The 16,823-nt window shown below is 44.2% G+C and overlaps 1 protein-coding gene across 1 annotated transcript in view; it reads right to left on the bottom strand.

Annotated features, from left to right (window-relative positions):
* LOC109865519 (synaptic vesicle membrane protein VAT-1 homolog) overlaps positions 1-16,468 on the bottom strand; it is a 25,700-nt gene extending 9,232 nt beyond the window's left edge. The window contains exons 1-5 of the mRNA XM_031799032.1: positions 15,757-16,468; positions 13,014-13,221; positions 10,375-10,545; positions 8,791-8,880; positions 8,135-8,373 (exon numbers count right to left, since the gene is read on the bottom strand). Coding sequence (XP_031654892.1) covers positions 8,135-8,373; positions 8,791-8,880; positions 10,375-10,545; positions 13,014-13,221; positions 15,757-16,194 — 1,146 coding nt within the window. The 5' untranslated portion in view covers positions 16,195-16,468. The remainder of the gene's footprint in view (positions 1-8,134; positions 8,374-8,790; positions 8,881-10,374; positions 10,546-13,013; positions 13,222-15,756) is intronic.
* Between the last annotated feature and the right edge of the window lie 355 nt (positions 16,469-16,823).

Raw genomic sequence — 16,823 nt, forward strand, 5'->3', positions numbered from 1 at the left:
GTGTAAACAGGAAGGGGAGGGAGGGAGGAAGGGGAGGGAGGAAGGCTAGAGTGGATAGCAAAGAGCTAATATCTGTGGGGAGACTGCTGTCAAAACAGTTTCAATGAATGTCAAACATTGATTTAATTATTATTATTAATATGCAAGGAACTATTGGAAATGTCATGAAAATGTCACACAGAAAATGAGCCTAGCCTCTACTGGATTAGTTGTAACAACAGTATGTAACATCACACGTACTACAAATAGCGAGTCTGTTAGTCTGGCGTAAATAGGCTACATGCCAGTTGCAATAGACACAAAGTTTCATAGGAAGGTTAGATTAAATATTAAATACATTTTACCAATCCTATGACTATTCCATTCATTCACTCCTTTCAAAAGGAGTCGGATACCATACCGGCTTCCAGGCAGTCGCATAGCAACAAGAGGTCTAGCTATACACCAGTCATATTTCCTGTCACACAGAGGCACCCTCTAAACAATCTAACCTTTGACGCCAAGCCTTCTGACCAATCAGAAGGGGGTCAAGTGGATAGGAGCGGGGGGAGAGACGTTTCCCATCCTCTCTGGAAAGGCTTTCAACCGTCGCAATGGAAACCACTGGGGTGGCGAATACTAAGTAAACAAATCAGTTGGTCTATAATGAAATTGTTTTGGAAACAGAATTGGGATTTGAAAATACCCCCACCTCTTCCTCCCTCCCCCCTCTCGCATACCCTCTCTGCCTCCCACACAGTCTGTCAATGTCCAACCATGTTGAGCAGACATAATATCAGACATTACTAAAGAAGCAGGAGAGCTAGGTGTAAACATAGCCTTTCAAGGCAGTGGAAGGAGGAGTGCGAGTCTCTGGAGGGATTATATGAAAGCAATACAGAAATATTTAAAATCGCCACCAGGGGGCAGCCGGAAGCAGTGTTGGTATACAATGCAGGCCCTTACCAACATTGTACATTAGACTGCAGGTCCACTGGGCGCCAGTTCAGGTAGATTATGTAGACTACATGCAGGCTACAGTAGAATTCGTATGTGGATTATAATAAATTGACATATTTGTAGGGTCTAAGATGTATTTTTCGTTAGGGAAAATAAATGGTTTTAATATATGTTCAAGGCAAGCAATAGGCAGAATAAATTATTGGTGGCTCAGTGCCTGTGTGGTCCAGTGGTTACAGCCATAACAGTTTAGCAATGGAAATCTCCCCTACTGTAAGGGCCATCCACACCAAAGACCATAACTACATTGGCAAATTACACATAGCCTAACTATAAAACGTGGGAGAGCATCCCCACTGGAGGAAAGTTGATGGTTTTACAGTAGACCTACATCTGTCAATCGACTGATGGCCAAATCGGCTATCAACTCAGCCAGAGAAACACAAACAGTAGCCTATTGTCGGTTTTCACACCATTCATCATGTGACAATGGATAGGCTAACAGAATGTATTGGAATATAATCAAATAACAAGGGGCTTATTGCAACCATCAATGGCACTAGATGATCGCCAGCTGATGCCTCGTTAAACCATCAATACCCGCTAAATTCATAAATACATCTGATCTTCAATTGCAACCATTATTGGCCACCTCATTACCGCTCTGTAAAACATTATTGTCCTTGTTACCTTAGTCCTGCTTGCAACCAAAGTCTCAAGATATGTTCGCCCTCTGGTTGATATTATCACCGGAAACAACTTGATTCATTGATTTGCAAGCATTACGTATTGTAGAAGTAAACTATTTACTTGTTTACGATGGCAAATCTACTGTGGAAAATATCCAACACTTTGCCAACACTAATGTTGGTGTAACCTAGTGTTAGTATTTAATTTGTTCCAATTTATGTTATCCATGAAATATAACTGTCTTTAAAATAAAATGATTTGGTATGGTCATTTCTTTTCAAGGTCGGGGGTAAAATATCCTTGGACTTTCTATAATTACTTAAAATGTGTAACTAAACCAAGACAATCCGGGATTTAGTTATTTGTGCCAGAAGGTTGTGGACCGGAATCGAACACATACTGACAGCGGCCCTAATCCCTACAACACCCCAGGCCATGATTGAAATCCATTTTGACAGTTCATTCGTAACCTTAGGTTCGCCAGAAACCTTAAAGATGTCCTCTTTTTCGATAATATATATCCGAAATGCATTTATAAATGCATTTCAGATACAACTTCACACTTGTCGTAGTGGGGTGTATGTCATAGTGGAGATCGATATATATCTTGTGTTAGTTACTAAACTATATACGCCGACGTTTGTTGATGTGTATGGCTGCATTTCGACAACTTGTAGAGTCCATGCCCTGACAAATTAAGGCTGTTCTGAGGGCAAAAAGGGAGGGGTGCAACTCAATATTAGGAAGGTGTTCTTATTAATGCTTTGTAGACTCAGTGTATATATATATATATACACAGTTGAAGTCGGAAGTTTACATACAGTTTAGCAAAATACATTTAAAATCAGTTTTTCAATTCCTGGCATTTAATCTCAGTAAAAATTCCCTGTCTTATTTTTTTTATTTTACCAGGCCTGACTTGCCTGGTAAAATAAAAAAAATAAGACAAATTCTTATTTTCAATGACGTCCTAGGAACAGTGGGTTAATTGCCTGTTCGGTTACTAGTCCAATGCTCTAACCACTAGGCTACCCTGCCTTAGGTCAGTTAGGATCACCACTTTACTTTAAGAATGTGAAATGTCAAAATAATAGTAGAGAGAATGATTTATTTCAGCTTTTATTTATTTCATCACATTCCCAGTGGGTCAGAAGTTTACATACACTCAATTAGTATTTGGTAGTATTGGCTTTAAATTGTTTAACTTGGGTCAAACCTTTCTGGTAGCCTTCCAACAAGCTTCCCACAATAAGTTGGGTGGATTTTGGCCCATTCCTCCTGATAGAGCTGGTGTAACTGAGTCAGGTTTGTAGGCCTCCTTGCTCGCACACGCTTTTTCAGTTCTACCCACAAATTTTCTATAGGATTGAGGTCAGGGCTTTGTGATGGCCACTCCAATACCTTGACTTTGTTGTCCTTAAGCCATTTTGCCACAACTCTGGAAGTATGCTTGGGGTCATTATCCATTTGGAAGACCCATTTGCGACCAAGCTTTAACTTCCTGACTGATGTCTTGAGATGTTGCTTCAAAATGCCCACATAATTTTCCTGCCTCATGATGCCATCTATTTTGTGAAGTGCACCAGTCCCTCCTGCAGCAAAACACCCTCACAACATGATGCTGCCAACCCCGTACTTCACGGTTGGGATGGTGTTCTTCGGCTTGCATGCCTCCCCTTTTTCCTCCAAACATAACGATGGTCATCATGGCAAAACAGTTCTATTTTTACTTCATCAGACCAGAGGACATTTCTCCAAAAAGTACGATCTTTGTTCCCATGTGCAGTTGCAAACCGTAGGCTGGCTTTTTTATAGCGGTTTTGGAGCAGTGGCTTCTTCCTTGCTGAGCGGCCTTTCAGGTTATGTCGATATAGGACTCGTTTTACTATGGATATAGATACTTTATGTACCTGTTTCCTCCAGCATCTTCACAAGGTCCTTTGCTATTGTTCTGGGATTGATTTGCACTTTTCGCACCAACATACATTAATCTCTAGGAGACAGAACACATCTACTTCCTGAGGGGTATGATGGCTGCGTGGTCTCATGGTGTTTATACTTGCGTACTATTGTTTGTACAGATGAACGTGGTACCTTCAGGCTTTTGGAAAGTGCTCCCAAGGATGAACCAGACTTGTGGAGGTATTGGCTGATTTCTTTTGATTTTCCCATGATGTTAAGCAAAGAGGCACTGAGTTTGAAGGTAGGCCTTGAAATACATCCACAGTTACCGCTCCAATTGACTCAAATGATGTCAATTAGCCTATCAGAAGCGTCTAAAGCCATGACATCATTTTCTGGCATTTTCCAAGCTGTTAAAAAGGCACAGTCAACTTAGTTTATGTAAACTTCTGAACCACTGGAGTTGTGATACAGTGAATTATAAGTTATATAATGTCTGTAAACAGTTGTGTCATGCACAAAGTAGATGTCCTAACCGACTTGCCAAAACTATAGTTTATTAACATTAACAAGACATGTGTGGAGTGGTTGAAAAACTAGTTATAATGACTCTAACCTAAGTGTATGTAAACTTCCGACTTCAACTATATATATATAAACTCAGGAAAAAAAGAAACATCCTTTCACTGTCAACTGCGTTTATTTGCAGCAAACTTAAGATGTGTAAATATTTGTATGAACATAACAAGATTCAACAACTGAGATATAAACTCAGTTCTACAGACATGTGACTAACAAAAATGGAATAATGTGTCCCTGAACAAAGGGGGGGTCAAAATCAAAAGTAACATTCAGTATCTGGTGTGGCCACCAGTTGCATTAAGTACTGCAGTGCATTTCCTCCTCATGGACTGGACCAGATTTGCCAGTTCTTGCTGTGAGATGTTACCCCACTCTTCCACCAAGGCACCTGCGAGTTCCCGGACATTTCTGTGTGTGGGGGGGGGGGGGGGGGGGGTTGCCCTAGCTCTCACCCTCCGATCCAACAGGTCCCAGACATGCTCAATGGGATTGAGATCCGGGTTCTTCGCTGGCCATGGCAGAACACTGACATTTCTGTCTTGCAGGAAGTCACGCACAGAACGAGCAGTATGGCTGGTGGCATTGTCATTCCTGGAGGGTCATGTCAGGATGAGCCTGCAGGAAGGGTACCACATGAGGGAGGAGGATATCTTCCCTATAACGCACAGCGTTGAGATTGCCTGCAATGACAACAAGCTCAGTCCGTTGATGCTGTGACACACCGCCCCAGACCATGACGGACCCTCCACCTCCAAATCGATCCCGCTCCAGAGTACAGGCCTCGGTGTAACGCTCATTCCTTCAACGATAATGCGATTCCGACCATCACCCCATGTGAGACAAAACAGCGACTCGTCAGTGAAGAGTACTTTTTGCCAGTCCTGTCTGGTCCAGCGACGGTGGGTTTGTGCCCATAGGCACACCGGTAATGTCTGGTGAGGACCTGCCTTACAACAGGCCTATTTTTACTTTTTTCTACATTATAGAATAATAGTGAAGACATGGAATCATGTAGTAACGAAAAAAGTGTTAAGCAAATCAAAATATATTTTATATTTGAGATTCTTCAAAGTAGCCACCCTTTGCCTTGATGACAGCTTCGAACACTCTTCAAATCAAATCAAATTTGAGTGTTTCGTCAATGTTTTTGCGGGTGTTGCGAAATTCTTGTGTTTCTAGCTCCAACAGTGCAGTAATATCTAACAATTTCACAACAATACACACAAATCTAAAGTAAAGGAATGGAATTAATAATATATAAATATTTTGGCGAACAACGTCAGAGCGGCATAGACTAAAATACAGTAGAATAGGATAGAATACAGTATGTACATATGAGATGAGTAATGTCATGTTCCATTATTAAAGTGGCCAGTGATGATTTCAAGTCTATATAGGGCAGCAGCCTCTAATGTGCTAGTGATGGCTATTTAACAGTCTGATAGCCTTGAGATAGTAGCTATTTTTCAGTCTCTCGGTCACAGCTTTGATGCACCTGTACTGACATCGCTTTCTGGATGATAGCAGGGCGATCAGGCAGTCGTCCGGGTGGTTGTTGTCCTTGATGATTTTTTTTGCCTTCCTGTGACATCGGGTGCTGTAGGTGTCCTGGATGGCAGGTAGTTTGCCCCCGGTGATGCAATGGGCAGACTGCGCGACCCTCTGGAGAGCCCTGCGGTTACGGGCGGTGATACAGCCCAACAGGATGCTCTAAATTGTGCATCTGTAAAAGTTGGTGAGGGTTTTAGGTGCCAAGTCAAATTTCTTTATCCTCCTGATGTTGAAGAGGCGCTGTTGTGCCGCCTTCACCACACTGTCTGTGTGGGTGTACCATTTCAATTTGTCAGTGATGTGTACACCGAGGAACTTGAAGCTTTACACCTTCTCCACCGTGGTCCTGTCGATGTGGATAGGGGGGTGCTCCCTCTGCTGTTTCCTGAAGTCCACGATCAGCTCTTTTGTTTTGTTGATGTTGGGTGAGAGGTTATTTTTCTGGCACCACACTCCCAGGGCACTCACCTCCTCCCTGTAGGCTGTCTCGTCATTGTTGGTAATTAGGCCCACTACTGTTGTGTCGTTTGCAAACTTGGTTGATTGAGTTGGAGGCATGCGTGGCTAGGCAGTCATGTTTGAACAGGGAATACAGGAGGAGGCTGAGCACGCATCCTTGTGGGGCCCCAGTGTTGAGGATCAGAAAAGTGGAGGTGTTGTTTCCTACCAACACCACCCGGGGGTTGGCCCGTCAGGAAGTCCAGGACCCAGTTGCACAGGGCGGGGTTCAGGCCGAGGGCCTCGAGCTTAAAGATAAGCTAGGAGGGTACTATGGTGTTGAATGCTGAGCTTTAGTTTGGGATGCTGAGATGGTTTGGGATGAGTTGGACCGCAGAGTGAAGGAAAAGCAGCCAACAAGTGGTCAGCATATGTGGGAACTCCTTCAAGACTGTTGGAAAAGCATTCCTCGAGAAGCTGGTTGAGAATGCCAAGAGTGTGCAAAGCTGTCATCAAGGCAAAGGGTGGCTACTTTGAAGAATCTAAAATCTTAAATATATTTAGATTTGTTTAACACTTTTTTTGATTACGACATGATTCCATATGTGCTATTTCATAGTTAATGTCTTCACTATTATTCTACAATGGAGAAAATTGTATAGGCATTCTCTCAACCAGCTTCATGAGGTAGTCACCTGGAATGCATTTCAATTAACCGGTGTTCTTTCATTTGTGGAATTTCTGTTGTGACAAGGTAGGGATGGTATACAGAAGATAGCCCTATTTGGTAAAAGACCAAGTCCATATTATGGCAAGAACAGCACAAATAAGCAAAGAGAAACAACAGTCCATCATTACCTTAAGACATGAAGGTCAGTCAATCTGGAAAATTTCTTCAAGTGCAGTCACAAAACCGTAAAGCGCTATGATGAAACTGGCACTAATGAGGACCGCCACAGGAAAGGAAGACTCAGAGTTACCTCTGCTGCACAGGATAAGTTCATTACAGTTACCAGCCTCAGAAAATGCAGCCCAAATAAATGCTTCACAGAGTTCAAGTAACAGACACATCTCAACATCACCTGTTCAGAGGAAAGTGCGCGAATCAGGCCTTCATGGTCGAATTGCTGCAAAGAAACCACTACTAAAGAACACCAAAATAAGACACTTGCTTGGGCCAAGAAACATGAGCAATGGACATTAGACCGGTGGAAATCTATCCTTTTATCTGGTGAGTCCAAATTTTAGATTTTTGGTGTGGGGGTGCTTTGCTGGTGACACTGTCTGTGATTTATTTAGAATTCAAGGCACATTTAACCAGCATGGCTACCACAGCATTCTGCAGCGATACGTCATCCCATCTGGTTTGCGCTTAGTGGGACTATCATTTGTTTTTCAACAGGACAATGACCCAACACACCTCCAGGCTGTATAAGGGCTATTTGATCAAGGAGAGTGATCAGATGACCTGGCCTCCACAACCAATTCAAATGGTTTGGGAGGTTTTGGACCACAGAGTGAAGGAAAAACAGCCAACAAGTGCTCAGCATATGTGCGAATTTCTTCAAGACTGTTGGAAAAGCATTCCTCATGAAGCTGGTTGAGAGAATGCCAAGAGTGTGCAAAGCTGTCATCAATGCAAAGGTTGGCTACTTGAAGAATTTAAAATATATTTACATTTGTTTAACACTTTTTTGGTTACTACATGATTCCATTTGTGTTATTTCATAGTTTTGAAGTCTTCACTATTATTCTACTATTAGAAAATAGTATTGACATTCTCTCAACCAGCTTCATGAGGTAAACTTGAATGAGTAGGTGTGTCCAAAATACTGTATATAATGCATAGCCACTGAGCTACTCATAGATATTCACTGCACCTGTGTACACACACACACACACACACACACACACACGCACACACACACACACACACACACACACACACACACACACACACACACACACACACACACACACACACACACACACACACCCACCCACCCACCCACCCACCCACCCACCCACCCACCTGTTCAAAGTGGTAGGTGGAGTCAATGCGGGGCTTGATCTTGCCCTGGGTATAGAGTTCCAGTAGGCGGGTCATGGTCTGGGTGATGAGCTCCTCGTCACTCAGGTAGCCCAGATGGAAGCCACACACAGCCTTGTTGGCATGCATCAGCCTCAGGGTGTTGATGGTGAATTGGTTGTACCAGGTCTTAGCTACCGCCAATAGGTTCTTCTTCTGACCCGTCACACAGTTGGCTGCACCTGGAAAATGGAGTCATGAAGTCAGGGACACATGAAGAGGACATTACCACCCTACTAGAAATGTGCATGTTAAAAAAAGTGTTGTAAATATAATAATTACACAACCACACATTTGACACATTTTACAAATTGAATTGTAACACTTAAAAAATGCAAACACTTGAAAAGCTAGCTTGGAATGCATATTTTCCCCTCAATACATTTTAAATGTTATGGAAACAGGTTATCCAGTCATTTCACATACCATGGAACATGCTAGAATTGCAAATGGAATGTGTTAAATCTTCTATAAAATGTCCAGTAGGGAAGGGATGTAGTGGTACAGAAAAAGGTGGGTAAACACTGAGCGCCGGTTGAGATGACAGGAGGCGAGTAATGTTAAACGCTAATACAAACAACGGTAATTTAGTCTCTTACCAAACACTATGAGGGTGCCCATGGGCTTCAGCAAACTAAAGGCCTTTTGGGTGTCTGAGCCTCCCAGAGGGTCCAGGACAATGTCCAATCCTGAGGGAAAGAGACAGAAATGCCATTGGAAACTGATTTGCTCGAGTGGATCACTAGTACTGATCGAGAGGCTTGACATACAGTTTACATCGTATGCAATGATACACTACATAATCAAAAGTATGTGGACACCTGCTCGTCGAACATCTCATTCCAAAATCACGGGCATTGAAATGGAGTTGGTCCCCTCTTTGCTGCTATAACAGCCTCCACTCTTCTGGGAAGGCCTTCCATTAGATGTTGGAACATTGCTGCGGGGACTTGCTTCCATTCAGCCACAAGAGCATTAGTGAGGTTGGCCACTGATGTTGGGCGATTAGGCCTGGCTCGCAGTCGGCGTTCCAATTCAATCCAAAGTTGTTGAGGTTGAGGTCAGGGATCTGTGCAGTTCTTCCACATCGATCTTGACAAACCATTTCTGTATGGACCTCGCTAGTTGCATGGGGGCAATGTCATGCTGAAAGAGGAAAGGGCCTTCCCCAAACTGTTGCCACAAAGTTGGAAGCACAGAATTGCCTGGAATGTCATTGTATGCTGTAGAGTTATGATTTCCCTTCACTAGAACTAAGGGGCCTAGCCCGAACAATGAAAAACAGCCCCAGAACATTATTCCTCCTCCACCAAACTTTACAGTTGGCACTATGCATTCAGGCAGGTAACCTTCTCCTGGCATCGGCCAAACCCAGATTTGTCCGTCGGACTGCCAGATGGTGAAGCATGATTCATCACTCCAGAGCACGCGTTTCCATTGCTCCAGAGTCCAATGGCAGCGAGCTTTACACCACTCCAGCCGACGTTTAGCATTGCACACTGTGATTTTAGGCTGCTCGGCCATGGAAACCCATTTCATGAAGCTCCCGACGGAACAGTTCTTGTGCTGAAGTTGCTTCCAGAGGTAGTTTGGAACTCAGTAGTGAGTGTCGCAACCAAGGACAGACAATTTTTGCGCACTACGCACTTCAGCACTCTGCAGTCCCATTCTGTGAACTTGTGTGATCTGCCACTTCATGGCTGAGCCGTTGTTGCTCCTAGATATTTCCACTTCACAATAACAGCATTACAGTTGACCGAGGCAGCTCTAGTAGGGCAGAAATTTGACTGACTTGTTGGAAAGTTGGTGTCCAATGACGGTGCCACGTTGAAAGTCACTGAGCTCTTCAGTAAGGCCATTCTACTGTCAATGTTTGTCTATGGAGATTGCATGGCTGTGTGCTCGATTTTATACACCTGTCAGCAACGGGTGTGGCTGAAATAGCCAAATCCACTAATTTGAAGGGGTGTCCACATACTTTTGGATGTATAGTGTATACTTCAAAGAGGAGATGACAAAGGCACCTATCAGTGATGCTGATGATACCGCCCTTTAGCCTGGTCCCAGATCTATTTGCGTTGTCTTGCCAACTCATATGGTGATTGTCACACCAATAACCATAGGAGTTGGCAAGACAGTACAAACAGATCTTGGACCAGGTTGCATGTCCAATCCATCCTTACCCTTGGGGCTGATTTTACGGATCTCCTCAGCATAATCTCGTGTACGGTAGTCGATGGGGTGGGTGACGCCCCCCTGGCTGATGGTCTCGTGCTTGCTGGCCGACGCAGTTCCAAACACGGTCACGTCCTCCAGCAACTGACAGAGCTGGGTGGCAGCGATGCCCACACCACCTACAGTAGAGGGACATAAGGGGACAAGACACAGAGAGAGGCACGAGGGACGCATAGCATGAGAGATACTGTAGGTAACATAGATGCAGGAGAATTGTGACAGAGGTGATTCCTGATGAAGGTGATTCGTGATGGAGGAGAAATTTAATAGAGTGGAGACGGGATAACGGAGAAGAGACGGGATGGGAATATGATGGAAGTGAAATCTAATGGACGAGAGATGTGATGGACACTGAGAGTTTGATTGAGCCAGCAGGTTTGGCACTTTTGGGACTTCAAATCAAAATCAAATTTTATTGGTCGCATACACATATTTAGCTTTTCATTGGTTCCATTTTGCTAGGCAAGCTGAATCATGCACAAATACAGTAGAAAGACTTCAAATACTATTTGAACCCAGGTGTGGTGATTTGTGCCACGTACAAAAAAAGCCTCACTTGCAGTATTCTAGACATACTGTTCTGTCACAGGCAGGATGTAAGCTCTAAAAGCTTTTAGCAAACCTTTAAATTCTGTTTATCTGACACACTCTCCCCTTCATAGTGGTAAGGTGAGGCAACGACACATCTGCCACGCTGATTCTCAACACAGGGGCCCCTCAGGGGTGTGTGCTTAGTCCCCTCCTGTACTCCCTGTTCACCCACAACTGCATGGCCAAGCACGACTACAAGAAAAGGAGGGCCGAGCCCGCACCCATTCACACTGAAGGGGCTGTAGTGGAGCAGGTCAAGAGCTTCAAATTACTTGGTGTCCACATCACCAACAAACTATCATGGTCCAAATACACCAAGACAGTCGTGAAAAGGGGAACGACAATGCCTATTCCCCCTCAGGAGACTGAAAAGATTTGGCATGGGTCCTCAGATCCTCAAAAAGTTCTACAGCTGCACCATCGAGAGCACTGGTTGCTTCACCGCCTGGTATGGCAACTGCTCGGCATCCGAGTGCAAGGCACTACAGAGGGTAGTGCGTACTGCCCAATACATCACTGGGGCCAAGCTTCCTGCCACCCAGGACCTCTATACCAGGAAGGTCCTAAAAATTGTCAAAGACTCCAGCCACCCTAGTCATGGACTCATCTCTCTGCTACCGCACTGCAAATGGTACCGAAGCACCAACTCTAGGTCCAAAAGGCTCCTTAACAGCTTCTACCCCCAAGCCACCCAGACTATTTGCATTGACCCCCCCTTTTTTATGCTGCTACTACTCGCTGTTTATTATCTACGCATAGTCGCTTTACCCCTATCTACAGTACATGTACATATTACTTCAATTACCTCAACTAACCTGTACCCCCGCACATTGACCCCCTGTATAATTGCCTCGTTATTGTTATTTTATTGTATTACATTTAAGGGCTTGTAAGTTAGCATTTTACAGTAAGGTCTACACGGCGCATGTGACAAATATAATTGTATTTTATTTGATAGTGGATACTCAAAACACAACCCACTGGGCACAGACAGCAATTCAATATCTATTCCACGTTGGTTGAAGCGTGCCCTTTCGCATCACCACCACCAGCTACTGTGCTCATAAAAATATTTCTGACACACCCCCGGACCTATAGCGTTACCGCCAGCACTAAGATTTACCATTGCGCTAAGTTTGTTAAAGTAGAGCCCCTACGTTGTGTCTGTGTGTGTTCAAAAAAGGTAGAGCCCAATTTGTAGGAAGAAAACAGAAACCGTTCTGTTTGTTCCAACATCTAAGAGCGGCGCTCAAAGGTTACTCGCATAACCGCGGTTCTATGAACCAAGCATTTGTATTTTTTTTGGGGGGGGGGGGGGGGTTTCTCTCGCATCCTCATTTCCAAATCAGGTGACCCGTGACTACTAGTTTAGGAAACACTGCAGTACAGTATAAACCAAACGCTACTTATCTTATCCATCTTTGTTATGTTTTTTCAAGGCCATGAAGCTAAAAAAACACGTGAAACGTTGAGTGTTACCAAAGCAACAGGATGATAACGATCTATATTGTCAGTTGGCTAAGGTGCTGCATGTCGTACAGTGTTATCCTCAGAGGTAAGAGGTGGCGTTGCCATGGAAATGGAGGCCTATTGTTCCAGGGTAAAAGGACAGGGGAGTCACTACAGACTTGTATGTCCACCTACGCTATATACTGTGCAGTCTCCCATTCTAAGGTCAAGGAAAGTATGTCAAAGCCGTGACTTAAGCCTAGTCAGTGGTGCAGATGAATGGCTATGTTATATAGTACTACTGTGGTTGTGAGGGGACATTCTGGGGCTGTGGAGTGTGTTTGTGGTGGGGAAAGGGGTACATTTTTATAGTATGTGTGTGTATGTGACCTACGAGTGCCACTCGATGTATAATCAGTCACATTCCAATAAGTAAACATGAGCGTGTGTGTATGTTCGTAAGAACGTGTGTGTGTATGTGTACTTGTGTCAGTGTGTATGCGTTTGCGCCCTTGTGGATGTGTGTGTGTGTCCACCACTACTGTACCTGCTGCCATGTGGATGAGGATGCTCTGTCCGGCCCTGACGTTGGCCATCTCAAAAAGCATCATGTAGGCCGTCAGGTAGTTGATGGGGAGGGCCGCCGCTTCCTCGAAGCTCATTGACTCAGGCATGATGAATGTTTGGCTGGCAGGCACAACCACCACCTCCTGCCACAGACCGTGACGACTCAACACCAACACACGGTCACCCACCTGAGAGAGGGACATTTCACATGGGTCATAAGTCACAACAAAATCCTAACAACTATTTGTTGAGTGGCAAAGTTTTCTGATTAAAATAATATTGTGGTGGTTGCCAACAGGAAGTTGCTTTCTTACAGTCCATGTGAATATTATGAACGAGAGGAGAAGATGTCTTTATTGAGATGCACTCCTGCAATAGCTGAATATCCCATGTCAGAAGAGCACTGCTGACTTACTTGCCTGGGGCCAGATCAATTGTTGCGGTCTTGCCCAACTTCTATGGTCTAACAGATCTGGGACCAGGCAAGCCGTAGACTTTTTATTTGTGTTTCGAAAGAGGCCAAGAGGCGGAAGATGCAGGAAAGTCGTCCGATCGGTGTCTGAATATTATAACATTTCCTGTATGTGATTCCTCGAGATGTACGGGTTGCTTCTCTTCCTGCTGCTCACAAACACATGACAATAAAGTACTCATGACTCACAGATCACATTGTCACATTGCATTTTATGCGGTCACTGACCTCAAAGTCTGCACAAAGGGTGCATGACCAATTGAGACCTAACAGAACCTGCATGAAACTTCTATTTGAAAATATACCATTGTTCAGGAATATTCTGTGAAAGTGTTGGTTGAGTATTTCACAGAACCAGTCAATAACACATACCAGGAAAGAATAAATAAAAAAGAAAAACAAGAGAACACGGAAAATACAAACGCCACTGAGGAAAAGGTTCAAATGTGGGTGGGGCTTTATGCTCGAAAAGTGAATATGTCAACGGTTGACATCATTTGATCACTGACCAATCTGATCACACCATTACTGATCACATCTATCTGGTCTTTTTAGGATGGGTGAAGAGGATTCAACAAGGCTGAAGATTTAAAAACAGGGTCGTATTAATTTGTACCAAACGGATGAAAACTGACTGAAACAGAGAGGGACTAATTGGATTTGTCCAGTAAGAAACGCTGATTTCAGGTTTTTTTTAATTGCAAGACGTTTTAAAACATTGCAATGCTTGCCCTGATGAATACGACCCAAATCTGGTGTCTGTTTCAGCCCGGGAAATATCCCATGTGACCTCACCCGAAACAGCCACGCCCTCAGTCCACCTCTGGATAGCTTCACTGATTGGGCCAAAGCGGCCATTTGGACAAACGTCGATAAAACAGTGAGTTGTTGAGACCATGTTGGCCAAAAGACAAAAACTGAGCTCAGCATAAACAGAAACAGGAACAGGTCCAAGCCTAGGCTACTCCCAAAACAGACTCTAAAAGGCAGCAGCTGGGTTCTGCCTTTTTATTGTCCACAGATCAGGTAGAACTCTGACTCTAGGCTGTTGTTGTTGGTGGTGGTGGTTAGGTGTCTTGGAACTAGAAGCACAAGAATTTCACTACACTCGCATTAACATCTGCTAACCATGTGTTTGTGACCAATACAATTTGATTTGATTTGTGGCCAATTGTGCAGAAAGAATGTGCTGTTTTTCTATAGGATTCTTCTAGCCATCTGTTTGGGGGAAGGGAGGGTGGAAAGGGGTGTGGCAAGGGGAGGAGAAGAAAATGAAGGGGGAGGAGAAGGAAATATCAAATGTAACTGACCATGTTTGTGGAACAGTGAAGGGTTATGATGTACTGGACAAACAGTACTGACTATATGAGTCTGACAGACAGACAGACAGACTCACACATAGGCTCACCTTGCATATATCGGCAAACAATTGCACACAAACACAGGGCCAAAGCACACACACACACGCCAAAGGAAATATTGCTGATATCAAAATATTATATCAGAGCCCTTCATCAAATAGATTGGGTCATGTCATTGCAGTGTTACGCACACACGAGTTGACAGCCCTTGGGGGAATTCTCTAAGCACAGCATGGCAGTGTCAGTGTCATCACTCATTTCACATCTCCATCCCACTTCGGATATTCACAGTCTGGAAGTATCAGAGAGGGAACAAATGGAGACAGGGGAGAACCTGTTAACCCCAACCTCTGATTATCACTTCTCAACAGGTTCTTGGAGGTGTTATAACAAATCGAGATAGGGAGCAGGAAGACACACCAACTGACCACAGGATATGTGACTTTCATTGGGAAGACAGAATATGCTCACTGCTATTATAGTAGCCCAATATTTGATACTAAAATCAAGACAATAATGCAGCCAAGGATGAAAACAACTAAAAATGTTTATTATCTTGTAATAACGTTTCAACCTTGTGACTGCATGAATAACTAACACAATGATATGAAGGCAGAAAGGAAGATATTAAAGAGATAAATCACGTAAAAGGAGCGCCCAAAATAGTGCTGTCATACTGCACTGTTAACCAGGATTTTGTGCACGCCTCCTCAATAAAATATTATAGCCTATATAACGGTTCTGTGCCTGGACAAAAAGGGCCACGTTTGATGTATTGATTGGGCGGGCCTCGCCCAATGAATTTGATTTGAATAGAAATTATGAGCAATAGGCTACCATAAAGAAAGAAAGGGCTTGAAAGAAACATGATGCTATGTTTTTAGACTCACTTTTCTATCCGTCACCTCTTCCCCTAAGGCTTCAATCACGCCAGAGCATTCCATCCCGGGCGTGACGGGCGGTGACGGCAGCAGCTCATACATCCCCTGTCTCCCCAACAACTCGGCGAAGTTCAGACCGCACGCCTTGACCCGCACCAGCACCTCTGCGTTTTTCAGGCTCGGCTTTCCCTTTTTCACCTGGAGCTTCACTTTGTCATACCCTCCATAGCCCGTTAGGAACAAAGCACGGTAGCTGAAAACTTCCTCATCGGGCGCCACGGGCGCTCTGTCTGGGGTCGCCGCCGCAGGCTCGTCTGCTGGCTCTTCCGCGGGGGATGGCTCACCCTCTTGGGCTGCCTCCGATGGAGGTTCCTCAGTAGGTGGGTTCTCTGTCTTCTCTTCTGCGGATTCTTGCTGCTGTCGTGCCGGTGCCTCTTCGCCAGACATGATCGGAATCACAAAAATAGCCTATTTTTCCCAATGCGCTTTTCTTTCTTTGGTAGTTCTGTTTCTCAGGTTTCCCCGATAGTCTAAAAAACACCTTACAGAAGTTGCAGTAAAATTGTATTTTTTTCGTAAACTAGCCTACTGCAGTGCACAATTCCACTGTAAAAAATATAGATAGCCTATTACAACAGGTAATACCAGGAGGTGATTTGAGTGCGTGCACCCTAGCCAGGAAAGTGGCAGATATTCTACTTGGCAATGGAGAGCAGTGCGCAGTCAGACGGGATGTGGCCACGGTTAAAGGGCGGAAAGTGGATTTTTAGTCAAAGGAGGGGAGCTAAAGCAAGAGGTCGGCGGAGCTCGCTTAGCAACAGGTGGCGTTGCCATCAAGGTGCATGGGGTTTACAGGCCTATGTCAACAGGGAAATAGAAAGGATGATGACCAAAATATAGCCTAGAGATAGGTATGCATTGGAGAACAAGAAGACCAATTTTCAAGAAGCTTACACATTTTGGTCCAATTTTGCAATCTATTATTGATCTCAAGACATTCTCTGGCAACAACAATAGGCCTACTGCAGCAACAGGGGCACGTTTTAAATTACATTGTGTAAAAAGACTATTAGTGT

This window comes from Oncorhynchus kisutch, linkage group LG20, assembly GCF_002021735.2.
Source record: "Oncorhynchus kisutch isolate 150728-3 linkage group LG20, Okis_V2, whole genome shotgun sequence".
NCBI lineage: Eukaryota > Metazoa > Chordata > Actinopteri > Salmoniformes > Salmonidae > Oncorhynchus > Oncorhynchus kisutch.